The sequence below is a fragment of the Varroa destructor genome, unplaced genomic scaffold (assembly GCF_002443255.2).
Source record: "Varroa destructor unplaced genomic scaffold, Vdes_3.0 BEIS01000003.1, whole genome shotgun sequence".
Classification (NCBI taxonomy): domain Eukaryota; kingdom Metazoa; phylum Arthropoda; class Arachnida; order Mesostigmata; family Varroidae; genus Varroa; species Varroa destructor.
The window spans coordinates 38382534-38404030 of NW_019211456.1; the positions used below are offsets into that span (position 1 = coordinate 38382534).

Sequence of the window (21497 nt, forward strand, 5' to 3'; positions counted from 1 at the left end):
CGCATGAATCACCACTTTGCTACATAAATAGAGTATCTGAACTTTTTGCAGAGAGTGTATATATATATATATATATATATATATATATATATATATATATAGAAGTAGAGCTATAATATTCATAGAGGTACCAATAAATCGACAGTTTGTCTTTGCTGGCCGTTATATTCTATTCTCGATCATTTGCAATGTGTAGTTCATCGGTATACTGTATATTCTTCCAGTGTGCCGATAACAACTGAATAGGATAAACCTAAAAAGCTTGCACACGAATTGGTAAATATAAACCGTTTTTTTTTTTTTTTGTTGATTGTTTTGGGAAATGCCTTGAGTGTCCGCCATCTTGGGTTGTGATAAAATAAAAATAAGGACAATAACTCTTCGAAACTAAGAAGACTGATGCGTTCCTGATAGTAGGCCACAGACCCAGGTTGCAGCTGACGAGACGTGGTAACGTTGCCAGTTACTTGATTTGCGCCGTTCTTGTCGCGCCTGCAGGTTGCACATTCCAGGAAAATTGGAATTGTGCCAATTTCGACCTGTCGCTACTTCGTCGCTGTATCGAAAGTTGTTCCCGTTGTCGTCTGTCGACAACAAATGAGATAAACTGTACTCTACTGACTTCAAGTTCAGCTGGATTCCAATCCCCGCTCCTATGGAGTCCCCCAGGAACGTAGAGATCGCTTGCTCAACGGAGGCGAGATAACGCCTAATAGATGGGTATCATTTCGTGGACCGACGCTGAAGAAATTTCTAGTTTCGGTATAAGGAAATTCCTTGGCTTAATCGTTGCTAAATTCAACTAGGTGGTTGTGCTAGCGAAAGGGATCGAAGACGTCACAAACCCTTCACGGTGCCCATCAAGTTATCGTGTGTTATTGATATAGGTAGAAGAAACTCGTTACGGCTAAGTTTCATCGATTTTGTAAGACGACTGATCTGGAAGAGCATGAAAGCTACACCTTATTTTTGTGTTTGCGTATTTTTAAGTTTGCTTACTAAAAACGATAGTAGCTAATTCTATAAGCTGGCTTTGTAAATTTAAATTGTTTACGTTACACGAATATAGCTGAGAACCAAGCAACGAAAAACTCTCAGTATAGGTAGTCAGCATTCTTCTCACCACCGATGACTTCCTTTTGATTGTACAACGACGACTTTCTCACAAAATGCAGTTCCAAGGCACGGGGCATTAGTGGGTAACCAAATGTTGCAACGTGGTCGTTATTTCCACCTCATCGACGGCGCGCCTGCCGGCCCAGGCCCAGGGGGAATTAAACTGCAATCGGCAGTCACAAGGGGACTGAGCGAACACAATACAAGATGCCACCCCACGATTGGCAAAGCGAAAATCTTGTGTTTGGCGGGCCCTGAACAGAGGGTCCGTCTTATTGAGCACAATTTACGCCTCAATTCGTCACCCCACTGTGGCGGTCTGGAGAAAGAGCACGCCCAAACTTGGGCAAAGGAATCTGTTTCCCAAACACGTAAATACCTAATTTTTGTCGTCGTAGTAAATGCAGTACTATAACGTATTTTCCCTGTTTTGAACAACTAACTATTGCGAACGATATTCATACGTACACTGAGAGGCGCCCATAAGGAATAATGCCAGACTCAATATTCCTTCACCTTTAACTTATGGGCTATTCTGTTTACAATGAAATAGATTTAATTGAAAGAGCTATAATATCGTCAGTGGAAATGCATGATACCTATCATGTATATGTATACGCAGATCAACTTCGATGTTCCAGAAATCGAAAACAAAATCAACGTTTACCATACTGAACTGGCGGGGAATTACGCACTGTATAGTATTTGCTTTGGCAAAGTAACGAGTGGGTTTGCCAGCATTCCCTGCTATCTATTATACATCTCATCCGTTAGTCATTAAAACAAATAGCAGCAGGGTTGATATTACTCTATTTTAAGGGTTTGCATTCCCTGAACAGGGGGCTAGCCACATGCCAATTTGATTTTGTGCGGTTAGGTGCTGATATAAATCATTCCATGATGAGACCCCGTACACAAAAAACAACTCCCTGTAAAAAAAAACAACTGTCGAAAATTATCGTATCGGTTGAAATTTATCTGGACAAAAATTGATTGGCAGCAAAAGTACCTATATAAATTTAAGAAATTTCGTATACTGAAAATGTGATTATCGTCGTCACTGCTGCTGCTGCTGCTGCTGCTGCTTGAAGAAGTACGGCTCCCAGAGGGATCGCGGTACGGGAGCCGCTCGTACGATACCGATCCCCGATCCCCGATCCCCGATCCGTCGTACATCGTGTATAGTGCAGCCCACTCGGTGTCAGGTGGGGTTGAATTCGCCAATGACATTAGAATTCTTTTCGTATCGCGTTGACAGTAGCTAACAGCAACTCCCAAGAAGATGTTGTTCTGTTTTCCGTGAACAACTGCCTGGCAGATGGCGTAAAGCCAGCTGCTGTATATCAATGTCATAGGGTCAGGCAATGATTGGCTTTCCAATAGGGAACATCTGGTGCAAAAGTTACGCCTTAGTCCCAGTAAGTCTTACTGGCTGTGTAACGAATTCGTGCATTGTTATTTTAGTTCATTGTTCCCCCTCAATCACGCTAAGCATCACTACCTAAAGTTTCAATTTCTTTTAAAATCAAGCTAATCAACGAAAGCCAACGAGAACATTTGTGGCAATTTCTCGAGTGTTATCCAATAATAGATGGAGAATCAAAATCCAAATAATTTCTAAAAAATAGTAATCATAAATTTTGAGAAAAATAAGCCTACTTGTTTGACTACATCTCATAAGAAAATGCTCACTAGTTATTAAGGCACACAGATACAGAATCTGCCGTCATAATCAGGGCTAGCATATGCATGAAGATAAGTTCAAGCAAGTGGGTTATTGGGTTTAATATTTCAGCTGGGTGAAGAGATAAACAAATTAACTTCTAAGACAGCTGAATGCTCATCCTCGAATACGGGACCAGCCAAAATCAATATTTCGGAAAGATACTCGTCTCAAACGAAGAGAACAGCAGATGCATGATGACGTTGTAACCATTAGATGAACGTTTGCCTCCTTACCTAGCTTTTTGTGCTCAGGATAATTCCTGAGTGCCAGTTGACATACTTCTCCTTGTGAGCTGTATACTCGCTCGCCTCTAAGCTAAATAGGTATTTATTTTTACAGTTTGTACATTTGAAAGTTCCGTTATATGACTTCGAGGTGACCGTGGGTCTTCATGCTGGCTAGCGATAACCTGGAATGCCGTGAAGCGGTTGTCACAGACACTAATGTTTGAGGGGCTTGTGCATGATGGCAGATCTACGGTCCTCTTACATTAAACATTTTAATGTGTTAACTATGATCTTGTTCGTCATGTTTGCTTAGCTATATATATTCTTTGGAATATGTTCGCGAGCTATACGACAGTATTATGCACTGGCTAAAACTGAGCCAATAGAAAGCTTCTGGACAGAAAAAAAGAAACAAAGAAAAGTTGTTGCATGATAATTCCTACGTGTCTGCAGTAAAACTGGCTAAGTAATCTAAAGAAACCAACAATTCTTTGATTGCTTCCATTATGCATATTATTAAAAAAAAAAACGCCTTAAATAAATGAACACACATGTGCGTGAAAATACAGGTTTGTTTTATTGCATGAGGGAAGGTTTAAGCAGGCCCTAATGCTACCCGGAACCGTACTCTATATTGGGTTTTTCTGATCTTGCAAATGTCACTTTGGCCAACGTATTTCTCCCGTTATAGATTATCATCGTGGCTTATTTTGGCCGTAGCACTGTAACGTTCAAGGCCACCTAATAATGAAAACAACGAGTGTGAGCGTCAACGAATGTACGTGATACTGTTCGCAGCCCATAAAGCCATTGCTGCCAAAGCTTACAAGCACCTTAGTAAAAATACATTCATCTCACGGATGGATGCGTGGAGTTTCATCATATGAGTGACCATCTCTAACTATCGTCTGAATCTATACTATCCAACAGAGTCCCTGTTCAATGGCTCTCCTTCTGTACATCTTCACTATTGAGGAATGATACTTTATATCGATTCACAACATTCTTGTATCCTACAACACAGCTTCTTTGTTAAATGTCCTCACTAAGTTCACGCCGTTGAACTCATCCATTTTCCCTGCATCGTTACGCTTTTCTAAGGAGATCTGTCAGACCATAACGGGAGTACTACTATCTTTTATTAATAACCAATGTACAACCACTCACCGTGCCTTATTCCAAACATCATGGATTAATGGAAACGATCGCAAGTCATAGTAGCCTGTGTGATTTGTCCTGATCTGTACCTGCCTATCATCAGTATTGTAAAGAAACAGGTGATCACCAGCCTTAGCTATTGAACTAATTACTCATTCGTTACTATTGCTGTTGGCAGTAGGCTCATTGCAAAATACAGGACTCGCTTGACACTCATCGTCGGGTCCAACAACAAAGATTTTCCCGTTCTTGCACGCGCACAAAGCAAAGCTTTCTGCCTCGTCGTCTCGTGTTGAATCTATTGACATATCGTGGCTGCGGTCGACAAGCCGCATTGGATCTTGACCCATCTGAGATCTAATTTCGGTCTGCCAATCTGTAAAAAATAACAGTGAAACACAAAATATAACATGTTATATTAGCCTAGCATTTAAAAATGCAATGCTAAAAACGACACATGTACACCTTGTTCAATACTGTCATCCTGAAGTGATCTTAATTTATGGCTAGACTTATATTTAGGCACCTGCATATCGCTAACGGTGTTCCGTTATAATGAACCTCTAGCAGTGGAGGTTCACTAGAATTAAGTAACTGTCATCATTTAAAGAAAATATAACCTTCTAGTAATACTTTAGTTAGATGTAAAAAACAATGAATTTTTGGTTTAGATCTTCACATATTTGGAAAAACCAACTGTTCGTTCGCATCTATGTATCGACATTTCTGTCCCTTAGGCTTTTTCAAGAAGTTCTCTCTGACCTAAACATATTTATGACATAGTGAATCGCACAGGCTGCCGCAGCGTGTCCAATACACTCCGATAGATTGTGGGGTAATCACTTTATATGATCTGTGCATACGACTCGTATAAACATAGACGAGTAGAAAATTACCTATGATAAATCTCAAATTTTTGCCAGCTTTCAACGTCTACAAAGCGACACTTGAACCCCTGTTACTTAGACTAAGCACCGGACTACTCGAGTCGTTCGTATGAGAGTTGGACTGAGCGGGTAAATTTTTGTTTGGAAATTACAGTTAGTTAATGAAAAAAGCGGTAAATGAGCATAAACCTTCAACATTATTTTCTAATAGTTGTTCTGGTTCATTCCTTTTGACTCGTACACTCCGCATAGCGGCAATTGGTAGATCCTTGATTTCCAGCTTGTGACTACTCAGAGAGATCTGAAATGAAAAAATACTACGTTGTTCAGAACAGATTTTCATACCAGTCGGAACATTCGGTGTCACATTCCCTAAGCAAAAGCTAAATAAAAAAAAATATGGCGAACTGCATAATAATAACAACCACAAGTTCGATCTTAACCGCCGAACTTCCACTTAGATATCGTACATGGTCCCCTGGTTGAGCATTTATCAGATCTCTATTTTATCTTTTCTCTGCTATAACTAGCAAGATATAAGGCCTTTTGGTCTTAAATAACAGTAAATACAATATACAAGTGTATACTCTTTTCCAGCAAGATGTCGATCGCAATATTAGTTGTGTGTTCAGAATATGGCTAATTTTTATCGAATACTAACGGCCCGTGCAGAAAACGTTGATGGGCTGACAATATTAGGTTACTGTAGGACAAACAATTCAATCTTCTCACTAGGACAGTCGAACTGTCCCGCAAACTACTCTTGCTTACCATGCCATCTTGCGAGATGATGTTAACCGTATCTACAGATTTAACGTTTATGTGTTCCGTCTTTGACTCGACCAAAACATCGCCCGCACTCTGAACGTTCACTTCTTTAAGTGGAGATTCTAACCTGTTAATTAATAGAACACAGACGTTGCAGCAGGTCCCGTACAAACACCTCGCTAGGAGTAAACCTGTCGAACATTTGTGTCAATTAAAAATAGCCCATTGGAAAAGAGGAAACTTTCGGGCCTAGATTGCTAATACACAAATAAAATAGTTAACTACCATGGAAAGCTGCTTATGTACAGTCCGTACTCAACGAAGCGCTTAGTGCTTCGATGTTACAACCATCAGTCCTTCGATCAACCGATGCCTATCAAAGACATGCAGGTATATCTATCTTACTTGAGGTTACTCTGTTTGTGCGTCAACTGATCTTCCGATCTGAAAATTTGCGAAAAACACCACCTACCTCAGATCGTACCTAGGGCTACCACGCACTGTGTTAGCCTGTAAAGATCCTCGAAGGATGAAGCCGTTCGGGGCGGATACGGGTACTTCATTGGCTGCTATAACAATTTCATCTTGACCCGCGCGGAATAGCACTCCTCTGCCTGGACTCAAACCAAAAACCTCAAACGCGTCCCCACGGACTTCGAGTCCTCCGGCTGACATCGATAGGGAATTCACCTTTCCGGCGCGATTGTTAGACTCGATATGGACATCTTTTTCAGAGGACATTAAAAGCCCTTCATGTCGTTGTTCCTGCTATTATCAAATACGATATACTGAGAAATCATTTTTACCTTATTTATGTTTTGTTGTCAAACCGTTTAACTAACACAAAGCAGCCAAGAATACCTATCGTGTCTGGCACTGCCCGGTACCAACTCCAAGATCGAATTGTGCTCAGTATCCATTTATTGTCGGCGCAATACCGGTTAGGGCCGCGGTTAGAATCGGCCGAAATCGCTCGTTCAAACCTTAGATATATCAATGTGAAACATGTCTAAATAGAAAAAATACGGCCGTAAAAAAAATTACGTGTCCATATGGCGAGATCGGTCACGCGACCTTTCTACAGTATCTGCCTATTACAAAATCACAACTAGAAAGATATATGTTTAAGTTTGCTATATGCCTATGTGCTAAACGACATCTTCGCGTATATCGCAGGGTTACATGGCTAATTACACCAGCGCTTTATGCCAATGGACGGACGTAATCCTATTCATGCAAGTACGATAAGCGGAGCTTAGCAGAATTTACGCGAGTTCAATATTATCCAACAATGGAACACGAAAAGAATATTAGAAAAACCGACATATTACGTTAAGGCACTATTCTTAGAGAATAACAATATTCATACTAATGAAGATAACAAAGCAATAGCGCACCCCAAAGTATCGCACTTATTCAATCAAGGACCTTTATAATAACATGGTTCTGTTTCTTAAACAAACCCTGTTATAGTTGACGTGAGACAGGCGCGTGGTACGGAGCAGATCTGCGAAGACTGCACGATCCCTTAGCCAGATCCCGGAAGAGGGCGAAAACTTCACTGAACTCATGCCGGTTCTCGTAAGTTGTAGAACACGTATTAGAAAGATGTTCATTGCTAAATTGACACATACCACCGTAACAGTAAGCGCCACTAGAAGATGAAATGCAAGCGTCGATTTTGAACTGATGCAAGCCGATCTGACTCTGCCAGTAGTCGATGATGATACGATAATAGGATTCTTGGTCAGACGAACATGCCCATTGCCATCCTGCAGAGGTACAACCTGCTGGCAGTCTCCTCGATGTTCGGTGGCCATCTTAACAATTTTGAGGGCTGACCTTTACGTTTCCAATGACCTTGTCAGTGCAGCACCGTTAGCAGTTGCGGCAGTAGCCGAAACCGTCGCTAACCGCTTATCCCTATGCTTCGTCCTTTACCTCGTATGTTTCGTTAGACCTTGAAGCGGTCCATCTCAGTCACGTCTGATGTATCCGAAAAAAGTAATGCTGCACTCTATATTATTTAGCCCAGAGTGCTAAAGAAGTCTAAAAATTAAAGAGACTCAGAGCTATGAATGATTGGTGTAGCCACGATTAAGCCAATAGCTATTGTGGGGTTACGCTTGAGGGACAAGCGACTACGAATAAGACGCATAGTGGGACCCCAGTACGGGAGAACCGTTACCTTTGGCTGATGGAACAGTACTGTGAAAGCGTGGAGTTTCGAAGCTCCTCCCTCGGCGACGGTAGCGCCCTCTTGAACGGATAGGGCCATCGCCAACAACGCGAAGGCCCTACAAAGAATGAACGGTAGGTTCGATTCGGACATCGTGCGTTTTCCCATGACAAGTAATTACTTTCGAGTAACTTTGATTCTTCTAAAATAACTCGATTCGCTATAAGTTACGGAAGGAATGAAGTAAGAACTAGCAAGTTGGGCCCGCCTCACTCGCTGCAGAGATACACCCGGCTAATGTAGTTAAACCATGTGCTATTGTTGTGCCACTTTCTACACCGCTAATTAAGACAATTTCGGGTTGTCTTTGCATTTGTTTGCACTGGACTATTTGAGAGTTCTGGAAAACTGACTGGGGTAGAATCGGCACGTTACACAACGTAGCTATTGGAAGTCCTGGCAACCCATTGTGATCTCCTATTCAACAGGGAGCAAGACGCGCAATTCCTCAACAATTATACAATTAGATACTAATATTCTACAGATGTATAATAAAAAAATTACAAATTACAGAAGCAAGCGTTTGATTCAGTGAAGATTATCGAAATGAAGAGGTATGCCCGTTTATCAGTGTTCGATAGAAGTGTTCGAGATAGGTAGCTTCTCGTCGTACACCAAACGATTCTTCGTTTCTTTCGATGGCGTTATTGCTCCCAGCGTGTATGAACTCTGGCTGTTAACAGATGTTTGCAAATCTTCTGTTCCTTGTATTATTATTGACCGTCGCTATTTAGATCTTCGTAGTCGGTTATCAGATACTCGGTGGGTCGGTCTCAAATAGCTGCCAGCAAGAATAAAGCGACCACCAAACATATAAGAAAAAAGCAGGAAGCTCACACTTCTTGGTCATATGGTCACCAGCGCCAGCTTTCACGCAGAATTATGCCGCCCGCTCGCCATATGACACCACATTTTCCTCCCCACCCTCTCCGGGTCCCTCTTGCTATGGGCCCGTTTTTTCTGGCCATCCTCGCCTATCATATGATGTACGGAACACACACATCTGCCTGGATCTGACGCATAGTCAGACGCTCAGCCACAGCATGCAGTCAAGCAGATTCGCGCGCAGACTACAACATTCGTATACGGATAGCTGCTCCATGAATCTTCACACGGGCAGTGCAGTGGTCCACAAGTAGCCCCTGCCTACGGGAGCATTTTCCACGGCTCCTGCTGGCTTTTGTCATTTACATAGCTATATCTCTATTCGGACACATCGTGTCTCCGAACGGACGACGAGGAATCGCCACTGTTGAAAGGCATGGCTATGTTATCTCTCCAATGCCAATGAGATTTTGCCGAAAAGAACTAGATCTTGTTAACGAAGAGCGTATACCGAGTAATGACACTAGCTTGAACGATGCTTCGTCAAGTAAATGGTCGAAACTACGCATCGTAAGCCTGCCTAGTAACGACTAAAGCGTCTGCTCTATTCTATTTTGTATTCTAAAGCATGTGTGCATTATATGCACACAAATCTTGGGTTGGCTGAAGAAAAAAAGTTAGTGGCTTGCATTACGTGCACTAACCGACAACGTTGTGTGGCCTTGATACAAGCAGTCTGAAAGGACCAAGTAGACTCTTTATATCAATAGCCCCTTCCTATTATTATTATTAGAAATTTTAATGATGATTTAGCGTAGTGAGCATACGCCCAGCTTCAAACCCAACTCCCTTTACGCCCACTTAACCCTAGTAGACAAGCACGTTACCACTGCGATAGCTCGAGGACTTTGCAGGCAGCAGATGTGCACATGCGGGGCTCGATCTGCTACGACTCACTGGTGGGATTTTATATGAATGTTGTTAATATCGGGCATATCTTTAGCTTAATCCGTTCACTTAAACCCCCTCTAAAATAATAGACGTAGACCAGTTAAATAGTTCGGCTGATGTCCGTGTCGTCTAGGGGCAGTCACTTATTTATTACGAATTAGATTTTTGAAACAGAATGAGCTACTGAGTCTCTTCAGAAAATCGAGGGTCAGGGATATAAATATCGCATTTATAAGGTAGACATCAGCCACTAAGCGATAAAATTCGCATTGCAGATCCAATGCTAATAGAATAACAAGAATCGTTAGATAAATATCAATAATTTGTATTGAGTTTTTAAATATCCTATAAATTATCCCCTTCATTAATATTTTATTAGAAATTCCAGGCATATAGCCTGGATATTTTAGAACAGAGTCGGGATAGAAACAGACTTAAAAGTTTCGTTAATAATAAGCAGTAGTCGAATTTGGTTCATTCCAAGGTTTGGCTATAATTACTAAGCTTAGACTGGTCGATTCTTATCGTTCGAGATTTCAACGCTCGCATAAACTTTACGGAAGCTCGTCCGCGTTACCCTGTTCAATTTCAGTCGAAACTAACAACACGCCCGTTTCGTTGAGGGTAAAACTTGTCGCCATTCATTGCGAGCTTATCTTATCGTGCTGCTATTTGATGTGCTTCTCAAGGGGTTCATGTCACATAGGATAAGCTACGCCGACTTGTGGTGAAGTCAGTGGAAGAACTCAACGAAGGAGTAGAAGGTCTTTCTAGTTTCGTTAGTCTCCGCCTGACAAAGCAACATAACTAACATTTTCCTCGATGTGACACTGACAAACATCTTCTTCCATCTAGATAATAACCGATTTACTCTAACGAAACGCGCCTTTTCAAAATCTCGGCTCGCATATTTGTCTGTTTAAGAGAAAATACATCTACAGATATGATTTGAGGCTGGTCTGCTTATATCCAATAGGCGACTGATTCAGTCATTTAAAATTTTCCACATATACCAAGGAATACATTCCTTGGTATATGTAGAAATATATGTGGAATCGATTATATGAGATAAACTAATTTTCAGAATATACGATTGTTATGCTTAGAATTTTGAGATGATCACCTGCTCCTGGATAGGCCAAAAGCCCTAATAACCATTTTTTCTCTATTGATATTCGTTCTACAAGTTCTAACGTGCTGTTTGATTCATGTCCGTCGTGCAAACTGATTCGAGTTGGACCTACAGCGGCCTCAGTTACCGTGACGGATTTGACACGACGGAATCTACCTAGAACAGGCGCATGTTTCGTCTCGGTTAACTTCTCGGATTAACTCAAATATCACCTACGATTTTCCGACGCGGTTGATGCGTATCGCTATCGGATCGGGTTGTTTTTTTTTGACGACACAGCTCATAAGCAGTACAGAGCATACACAGCTTATTTAGGTACTTGCGTTCTTCTCGATATTATGATAAAATTGAGTAATTTTCTCAGATTTTCAGTGTTCTAATCTAGCCATTACCGTGTTAGAAGACAGACAAGTAAAAACAGGATGACCGGGATATTCATGAGAGCGAACAGCGCACAATAGCCCATCAGGCACAAAGTTGGTTAGCGAGAAAGATATACGTGAAGAAGAATTATTGGCAAATCGGGTGCTAGGATAGCAAGTAGGGGCAAAAGATAAAGTTTGCAGGAAAGTGACAGATGAAAATAAGGAAACTGACTGATGAACGAGACGCAAGCCATGAAGGGCATTATAGCAGAACAAGCAATGTGCAAAGAAATAGAGTTGAACGATAGTGTTAAAATGTCACTGAATTTCGTGTTGAACGAGTAAATGATAGACGAATTTTATGGTAAGGAAAACATAACGCTCAAACACAAGGGGCTTTAAGGTGGTCAGCATACGAGCGAGGCTTCCATTGATGGCCCATAGCAATTTGATATAGCCATATATGTAAGGTCTCCTGAAATTAGACCATAACGTCAGTTCTTGCTATATTCTGTGCGCTTATCTAAAACAATATTCGCGTATGTGGATCCTCAAGGGACACTTGTTCCTTTTTTTTAGTTGTATTGCTTTGTCGCATAGACTCAGCCCACCTGGTTGACTTGAACGGCTCAAAGCGAGGAGACAAAAAGGTCTCCCTAGGCAAGCAAATTAATACACATCCGTAGAGAATATTTCTGCGTCTTTGGATTATATCCCTCGTGTATTTTCGTAAATCAAACTGAAGCATGATTGTTATTTGAAGGCTTGTCGTTATAACGAGGTCCTGTAAAGTTCCTATGTTAGCGTCAGTAATGCACTTTTTGTAACATTAACTAACTTAGCTTAGTTATAAGTTAGCTTTAGTTAATGTTACGATACGACTTCCTAAAGCTTTTAGATGAATACTTTTTAGACTTTTACTGATGTGCGCTACCTGTGTTGCTCAGTACTGGCTGTTCACCGTTTATACAAAGATGTAATGGTCGGGCACTTGTATATTAATCTATAGAGAAAAGTTAACGTATATTCGATAAGAAATGCACAACAGACAAACACAGGAGAACACGGTAATTAAATTATGTTGTTTTCATTTCATATAGGCAGAAACAGAATCTAGCTGTGAAAAATCTTCTATTTTGAATACAGAGTTCATGTCAACCAAAAGCCAGGGCATTTGAAGGCTTTCATGTTCACTCTTTAGCGCCCCATCTCTAGCCCTCTGCATTATAAACGGGAAATCAACGTATCATCTAACCAAACCCGAGGGCGTAAGTTTGCTTATCCTGGACTTCATACCTTATCCCCGCTCCAATTTGTCTCCTCAGCGCAACACAGTTTTAGCTTCAAAGCAGAGGCGTTGATCCGATGAAATCTGCCAAGATGGAGTCTTGGTGCACGAGAAAGTGCTTCCATCTATTCGACAACGGATCAAACTGTCAGCCGGTAAAGGAATTGTCAGTTTGTCCTTATTATATTCCTTATCGTGATCCTTATTTCTAAATTGATCCCTTCCTTGCAGATTTCTGTGCTACGTACTGGGTCCCTTTTTCTTCCCTCACTCGCTATCGAATTGCCATTTATTCTTCAGGAGATTACGTTCGACTCTAGAACAACTGACAGCTAATAGAGACAGTAATGGAGGTAACACACGACGTTTAATATGTATGTCGGTGGTGTTTCAGGTCGCTGTAGATTAGAATACTTTGCTAAGGTGTGTACAATATGACGAAATAAGCTTCATAGTAGCAGTAAAAAGACATATATGAACCTAGGTTCAATAAGTGTGAAGCGTAAGCCAATTAATAGCTCATCCTAGCATCATCTTAGTGTACGGAAATGTTTGAGTCCCGCATATGCTTGTCCGAATGAGTTTTTTCATTGTCTGGATATGGCATCCTATTAATTTCGTGTTTTTCTGTTGTGCTTCCTTATATGACAACATATAAACGTGCTAATAATTAATAAAATGTAAATCTGCCGTACTAATACGTATAACCGTTAACTTTGTCTGTGTAACTAACTCGAAGTATCTTTTTGTCGTGAGGTTTTTTTTTTCTTAGAGTTTCTTAAAGCCCTTTTCAGGCAGGCCGGCAAATTATTCTTTATATGATTTATATCTTGATTGGATTCTATAATCTGTTAAGTGTAACACGTTAAGATCATCTAAACTAAGCAAAAAAAAATATCCTAATGTAAAGAAATACTGCTGATACTTATTTTTCACAGAAAGAAATGTTCGTTCTTTTTAGCTAAACGGCACTCAAGTTATTTTCTCGGACAGTCAGTATAGGTCGACGCATGTGCTTGGTGAGATAAATACCTGCTACGTTTGAAAGACACTGACGCGAAAAGTGGGTCTGTACTTTTACCTATGTTTTCAACCTGACAATTATGCCTGAATTAGGCTGCTGTTAGTCGACGACTGGGCATCGTTGGTCACAATCCTTTCGACTTAGCTGTTCTATTTTTTTTTTTATCAGCAATGTCTCTAGAGGTAGACGGAACAACAGAACTGTCAATGATTTCGACGCGGGCGTTTGCAGCACAGGGTTCGTTGATTTTCTGGGCTTTCAGAGGCCACCTATTTATCTGACATTCAGTCAAGATGCACATTTGAGTGAACCTCTTATGTGGAAAGGCCCTATCACTTTATTGTTTGTACATTCTAAGCCATAGAAGTTTGCAAGATAAGCACTTCCAAAATTTGTTACAGACCCTTTTACTAGGTCTAGCATGAAGAAACCTAATCGTTCTTCATAGAAAAAGCCCAGTCTTCTAAACTGTAGTCGGTATGGAGCTTTTGCAGGGAATTCCTTCAATTGTAATCAAGTAGAAGAAACATCGTTTGCTAATTTAATTTATCAAACGTTTTATCAATGCTAATGATATTTTAGTGAGTCTGCATAATGTGAAGCGAACTTTACAAGCGTTAAGTTATCGTGTGATAGACAAACAATGCTTTGGGTACAAGATGTACTATTTTGACACGGTTAATTAAAAACTTTATTTGACTAAGCATGTTTTTATAGATTGTCTGTCAATAAAAACACAAGCTTCTAAAATTCAAGAAGATAATAAATCAAGAAGAGAAACTACTAGGACAATCTACCCGGGTTTTGATCACGTTCAAAAATATTGTTCATCGACTTTAAAGCGCTCTCTCAGCCATTGTATAAAAGCTCAATACTGTTCGAACGGATCTAAAATCTGATTAATTCAATTTTAGAAAAATTATTTATACGTCACAATTAGCAAATACAGCACGAGCAGTTTGACTAATAAAGGCGGGATGGTACTTTTTCAATTGGCGTCCTTCAGCGTAATAGAACCTGATAGGCTGCAATATCTAGAAAATAAATAAGAAACAAAAGCTAAACTCTGTGTTTATAGACAGATTTATGGACCTCGAGGGGACGCCCTTTTTGCTCTGTTTTATATTTTCAAGCCGGCTTTTGCGGCCAAAGGGCACAGCACGAATGTTATTGCAGAGATAAGTGCTCAAACGGCCCCCCGAGGCATTCGCCCTCGAAGGCCAAGTAAAAAGCTGATTTATGGGACAATGACGATCCGACCTTAGTCTTTCGTAAACAGCAGTTTGTCTCTTACACATAATACATTTTATATGTCGGTGAAACGCCTTCGCGTCTACGGTCGGCGCGAAATCAAGGCTGAAGGCCAACAAAATAATCAACCGCATTGGTACTGGTACAGTCATATAGGATCATTGTCCTAGGTTGCAGCAGAGAGCGGATGAAATAATTGAGGTTTATTGCTTCGAATCAAATTATTCTTTGATACAAAAAAGCGCAACCTTTCAACAGGAATTATCACTGTTGTCGCCTACTTAGTTTTGTTACGTCAAACCAAATTTACTCAAATGATAAAGATATTCGTATGTACGTCACAGAATACAGAAAAGCAAATAACGACAACATTAAAAGAAACGTTTAAAATAAAGGAAAAACACAAGGAAGGTTAACTCCATGCGTCGGCTGCACGAACCACTATACCAGTAACGTTTGCTACTATCAATCGATTAATGAAGCGGTCTACCACATTTTGCTACTTTCTTAGGTGAGACATGGGTTTACATTAGAACTGATAAAATAAAAGTAATTCCACACTTCTGTGTGTGTGTGTGTGTATATGTGAGAGACGGGTAAGGCCTACCTGTTTTTCGTGAACCGTAAATTTCTGCTTGCACGTGGCAATTTTTTGTATTCATTTTACCCGTTCCCTCTCAGTCCATACTTACCCCCCGAAGCGTCCTGCAGCCATGAATTCCTCTGAAGGAATCACGGCATTGGGGCAATAGCTGTCTTTTCCCAGTAGCCACAATGGAGTCACATTGCTTTTGAAAGTGCCGCTTATCTTCGTGTTTATTGTTTTTGCTTCATTCTAACGAAATATTAGAGTTGTTTTGTCTGGATTCGGTGGGCAGACGTATAGGAACCGAGAACAGTATGGAGTAATGCTACATATATAGTACTGTAGGGCAATGTAGGGCTGTGTAAATTGAGCATTTCTTCTGTACCTCGTTCTTAATATTTACACCTAAATACAACGAACATTTCAATGAAAGCTTTCGCATATGTTAGATGCGTCGTTCGTGATGGTTATGTACATTCAGTGCAGCTAATCTCCACTCCTGATACAGTTTCAACCAATTCGGGCCCCGAAAAGCCATTTTTAATCCATAATTAATTTTTTTGATCGTTCCGTAGGCCAAACAGTATTGCTAGATCTAAATTCGCCGAAGGGATGCTTAAATACGGTGCACACGAAAAATTACAACAAAGTTAGATTTCAGGCTGGTAGCAGGCCATAGGTTCTAAAAATGCAAAACAGGGAAAAAAATTCAGAAGATCTAAAACGGCACGAGACATTTAAAACACTAACTATTTGGACATTCCAGTGGCAGATTACTTCTTTTCTTTACTTTCTTTTGAGGTACTAAAAACCTAGGCGTATTAAAAATGGCTTTTCGAACCCTGTCAATTTTAACCCTACTGACGATCTTCCGGTTTGTCTAAGTCATAGTTTTAGATGCAGGCTGTCGATCCCGGGCAAAATATTCAGTTTTTAAACTTGCTAAAAGGTAAAGGGTTATCCAGCCGAAAAGACTGAACAGTAACTAATCAATACTCAAATTGTAGAAACGGAGCATCCTGTTATTTATCGTGACGAGCTTGTTTGTTTGTTCGTTCCACTGTTTCAAAAAGGAACGCATCACTTTATATATATATATATATATATATATATATATACATGTTAAAATAAACACTTTTAGTTAATTGACGTTTTTGTCATTCTCAGTGTTAATTGTCCAGTTGTCATCAATGCTGATCTTTGTTTGTTATTAATTAAGACTAATTAGTTTCGACCGACCTCAAGCTTACGATTCGTTGAAAGCTCGACTTCTGCAATCTCTGATACGAACTCTGAAGTCAAGCAGACTTCATGACATGACAGAAACATGACAATGGAACTGTTCTGATATAAACGAACTGCTATCGAATGATACACTTCCGGCATGTACTACACTACAGGTGTGATTAAATAGAAAAACATATTTTTGCATCGCTAAAATAAGGCATCTTACGTTGAGCTTGAGTTAGTCATATCAGCTGATACATATATTATACATATATAAAAAGTCTCTAGTCAACAAAACAAACGCAGACATAAACAACAAAACATGTGCATTGATCATTAACAACAAGAAGCTCTGGACCAATTAGGAGTTTATTATCAGTATTTATAAAACTGCGACTACTCTGTATTACCAGCTTGCCATTATAATACGATCAATACATTCATATAATCACTATCTGTACCAGGAGCGGTACGGCAATTTCTTCTGCAGCAACCCTGTATCCACAAGTACCGAAAGCGAAAAAAAAATCTCGACACGCTCACATTGGAAATTGCCTTCAAAACCCAATGTTCCCCTTTTTGAGTCAGCCTCTATTTGTGTCGCATTATCATGCCCGCTGACTTTCTTTTACTTACCTAAGTAAAAACTGCATCCTGACGTGGGCCTAAGTTTAGGATTGGGTATCTATAGTTTCATGAATACCGAGAGTCACCAATGTCAAGTATCCCATAAGCCATGTCACTTCATATTAAGCTTAACAATTTGTTGGTTACCAGCCGCAGTAGTATCATGGTTTGTAGGCCATAGCTTTACGCAAATAACTGTAGAGCACTGGAAAGACGCGTTATTACTGAATAGGTAACAGGGAATAACAGCATATAATTGTAAAGGCCAAGATTTCCTTATCAGTTAGGTTAGGCATTTCCTGCAGTGAGCCTAATGAAAAAGAAATATTTCCGTGTCAGGCCTATGGGATTCCGACCGAAAAAGCTGGCTTTTTAAATGGAGAGAAAGTGATTCTGGCTAACCTGATAGGACCCAATAGACCCACACAGCGGCGTCTCAAAGTATGATATTTTGCACTTGGCATTGCCAATTACGTAAGTTTTGATAACGCAGCAGACACGGAAGAGATGCGGGACTATTGTACTGAAGAGCAGTTCTATCGAAAGACAGATTTCCTTCAATACGACTTACCCAAACTAGACTATTAACTAATCTATATAGTACGCTGGACGCGTATATGACGTTACCATCTTTTTTTGATTAATCGCGAAGGCGTGACAAAAGTAAATGTACCTATCACACACTATAGAAATACATAGTAGATATTTGCCACTGCTGGGATGAAATGTAGACTAAAACGTTAGAGGGCCAGCTAATACGAACATCTGGTTCGTATCAGCTGGCCCTGTTGAGCTTAAGCAAAGTTGCTATACTAGATGGTGGTGTACAAAGCACGACGGTGCACCCGCCTTCAACTGTGAAGCAAGATTTGTCTATCTATGTGAACCCAGATTACACGGTTTGCATGTTCATCCTCTTAACCAGCCAAAGCGGTCCACTGTCTTGAACGAACGGCAAACTAAAACCATCCCGTATCAAAGCCAATTTCGCTCTTCAGACAACTATATTGGATATAAAAATCGCTTCGAAAACACTCAAACTATGAAAACGATCCGACATACATAAGGGGTGGAAGCATTTCAGCACACCGATTGCCCCCAGGGCATCGTATATAGCCGAAAAACAAAGATGGATTTTCCAATGGAACGGTAACGCTGGAACGCTGCGGATTCAGAACAGCAAATACGTTAGAACGTTTGATTCACAGAGGACAGGCGTATCCACTGTAGCCTTTTTCGCATCCCTGGAGGGTCGTTCGTCTATCGTTTGTTTAGTTGCTGACAGCAGTGACGACGACACTCGCATCCGACCGATTTTTCTGTATTGGTTTGATTACGCCTGTATAGCACACCCGCGTGGGAGGAGAGAGCATCGATAAATAGATAATTATCTAGGATAATACGATCATTGGCGCACCTTAATGAAATCGAAGTCACATGATAAACCAGTCAGGCCTTTCTTTAGAAATTAGTATTGGAAAGTGGACATAAACGAGTCGGCGTTAGTTGATTGTCCTATGTAAAAGAAAAAAAAAAGAAAAGCTGCATTGAGTTTTCCAATTCGAAGAACTCCCTACGTCGTATCCTTAAATACGTAAGTCAGCAAAGCATCAGCATTCAGCACATACACCCACTCACCAAGTGAGCGGCGAGCTGCTTGGCCACCTATTTCTTCCACCCTTACATCTATTACGGCTGCTTTAGTGAGCGTTCGCAGTCGAATAGCAACGGGCTATCATCAGCGACATCACATGGGAGGCATACGATTACCATCAACAAAGAGAGTCTAGGAAATGGAACGGGACTCGCCCTGGAGGCATATAAAAAGGAAAGATCAGGCTTACTCAAGACCAAGAAGAAGTCTTGTGAGGATTTTTACTGCACTGTCATGGAAAAATCTCTACCGGAACTCGCTACTGGCGGTGGCTGATGGCCTACCGTTTAAGCGTAGATCGAAACGCCATTAGAAATTGTTTGACCCATGCGTACTTGACTACGAAGTATCGTCGGGGAAACTGAATTTTCCACAATGGGTCAACACTGTCTCTATCTACATACCCGGGTCTTTTCATACACCGATTTCAAAGAAAGCGCGAGCAGATTACTTTACGGTGAGCTTACTAACCTAAATTGTCATAAATGAACCGTCACCAAATACAAGATTAATAACTTTTACTAACATGGAAAGTTAATGTATACGGAAAATAAAATGTAAGTTTTCAACTTAAAACAGTTTCTGCTTCATGATGATATTAGCGCCATTGGTTTTTGTCACTACAGTCCAAATGAATAATTGTGCTCTTCTTGACTGTTGATTTTTTTGTTTTTGGTTGTTGATAGTTTTTATGTAGCACAGGGATAGTTCTGTAGGTGATCTAATTGTCTGTTGTTGAATTGTGTGTTGTCGAATAAACATCTAATTACGTAAGCTGTACATCTTACTCTATATATTTGCTTCCATAGCTGTTATATATGATTTGTCTTATATTCATCTATTAGCCCCCATTAAAAGCAAGCTGGAAAACAGGAGGAACTTCCGATCCGTGTTTACCAGCTAAAGCGCGCTATGGTCAAAAGCCAGGATAGTAGGGAGCGTAAGGCAGCTTTTTCTAACTGTAATAAAAATCAAAACGGCTTCCTCTTCTTCTCCTGATGATTCTAAATCTGTTTCCTTTAGATGTAAGGTTTAAGACCATTTAGTTCCGATAGCCTCCGAATCGGCAATAACGCCTAAACGTTTCAAATGTTAGGTCAGATACTGGTGTTAGACATTGCTTTGCACGGTTGGCTTCTGTCAACAGTAGACAAAGTGTGCTTCTGGACGAACTTGCGCCTTGGGCACCTGACATGCACCCACTGCACAATCACAGTAGTGCCTGCTACACTTCGGCTGATACCATTTCGACCGAGATTTCGCTGTAAAGTTCCTAAATGTCGTTAATCAAGAACATAATTATGCCTGGCTAAGTTTGTATCTGATGTTTTTGGGGCGAATACAACCTTTCGACAGGGTCCGAAGCCGAACACAGAGCGGGGTTATTACTTACGTTTACGTAGATCACCAGCGCTTCTTATCTAGGTACGTGTAGGTTATATTTGCCAGCTGCGGCACACGAATGATTTTCCATTCAAAGAAAATTGCATTTACGAATATATTATCGGCGACCACAAGAAATACTTGATGTTGTACGCGTTCTGCCGACTACAGTCGATTTGTTACTAAAGTTTTACGCAGGAAAACCAAATTAAACATGAGATTTTTTGATATCGACCAAAAACATGTCACCAGAATCCGCTTTTCTCTGCCTCGAAATTGTCAGGACCGATCAAAGCGAATCCTTTGACTTATGGTGCCGTCGCCTTAGTCCGTTTTAAACTATTATTATTTATACTACGCCAATTATAGGTAGGTTTTTCGATTTTTGTATTTTTGTTAAAAACCATACCTGCCCCACTATAAAAACTGATAGGTCAATCATCATCACAGGAAGCCCTTCAAGACTTGAAATCACCTAGCCGCCTTAATTTTTGACTAAAGGCAGTCCCATGAAGATTCATCAAACAATTTACTAATTCCATCAGAGTTTCTATCAGTCTCTCCAGACTTCTGATTCCGCCGCGTGACGTCCCAGATACCCTGGACAAGTAACAATCAGAGAACTGGATGATATCAACCCCAATAGCCAATCGGAATCAGTATTTTTCAATTCAGGATGCACCTAAAGGCTAAGCTTCTGAAATGATTAAGTCTTACCAAATCATTGTACCATATAACTCGGTAGAATAATACGTCAATAAACGTTGGTGCATTACTGATAACAAACTTAAACACCTAAACAGTGTGGTAATGCATTGCAGAAGAACGAGCAATCTTTATAGTTATAGCCTCTTTAGAAAATTAAAATTTTTTCCCAAACAACGCTTTTCGTGGAAATCAAGTTTGCGTTACCATAACAGGCTTCTAAAGGAATTTTTCTGTCTTGGAAGGTCTTACCTGCTCGCGCAGCGGCTCAATTTCGCGCATGGATGCCCGCATGGCTCCACGAGCACCGCAAATGCTCGAGTTAGCCCACGCTCGGTCTGACATTTCTAATGGTCTT

The 21497-nt window shown here is 40.5% G+C and overlaps 1 protein-coding gene across 4 annotated transcripts; it reads right to left on the bottom strand.

The window, feature by feature from the left end:
* Positions 1-3627: 3627 nt before the first annotated feature.
* On the bottom strand, positions 3628-9465 carry LOC111248109 (zeta-sarcoglycan-like). Of its 4 annotated transcripts, XR_002672407.2 has the most exons (6): positions 7346-9464; positions 6355-6650; positions 5886-6009; positions 5304-5415; positions 4237-4603; positions 3628-3810 (listed from the first exon to the last, which is right to left on the bottom strand). XR_002672407.2 is itself a non-coding variant. In XM_022799888.2 (5 exons), exons 1-5 carry the CDS (start codon positions 7700-7702, stop codon positions 4380-4382), a joined length of 1110 nt encoding a protein of 369 aa, XP_022655623.1. In that variant the 5' UTR covers positions 7703-9465; the 3' UTR covers positions 3628-4379. The 4 variants fall into 4 exon arrangements, 3 of the variants coding, with proteins under 3 accessions (XP_022655623.1, XP_022655622.1, XP_022655625.1); XM_022799888.2 differs by having other exon boundaries at positions 3628-4603; positions 6355-6647; positions 7346-9465; XM_022799887.2 differs by having other exon boundaries at positions 3628-4603; positions 7346-9465.
* Positions 9466-21497: the final 12032 nt, after the last annotated feature.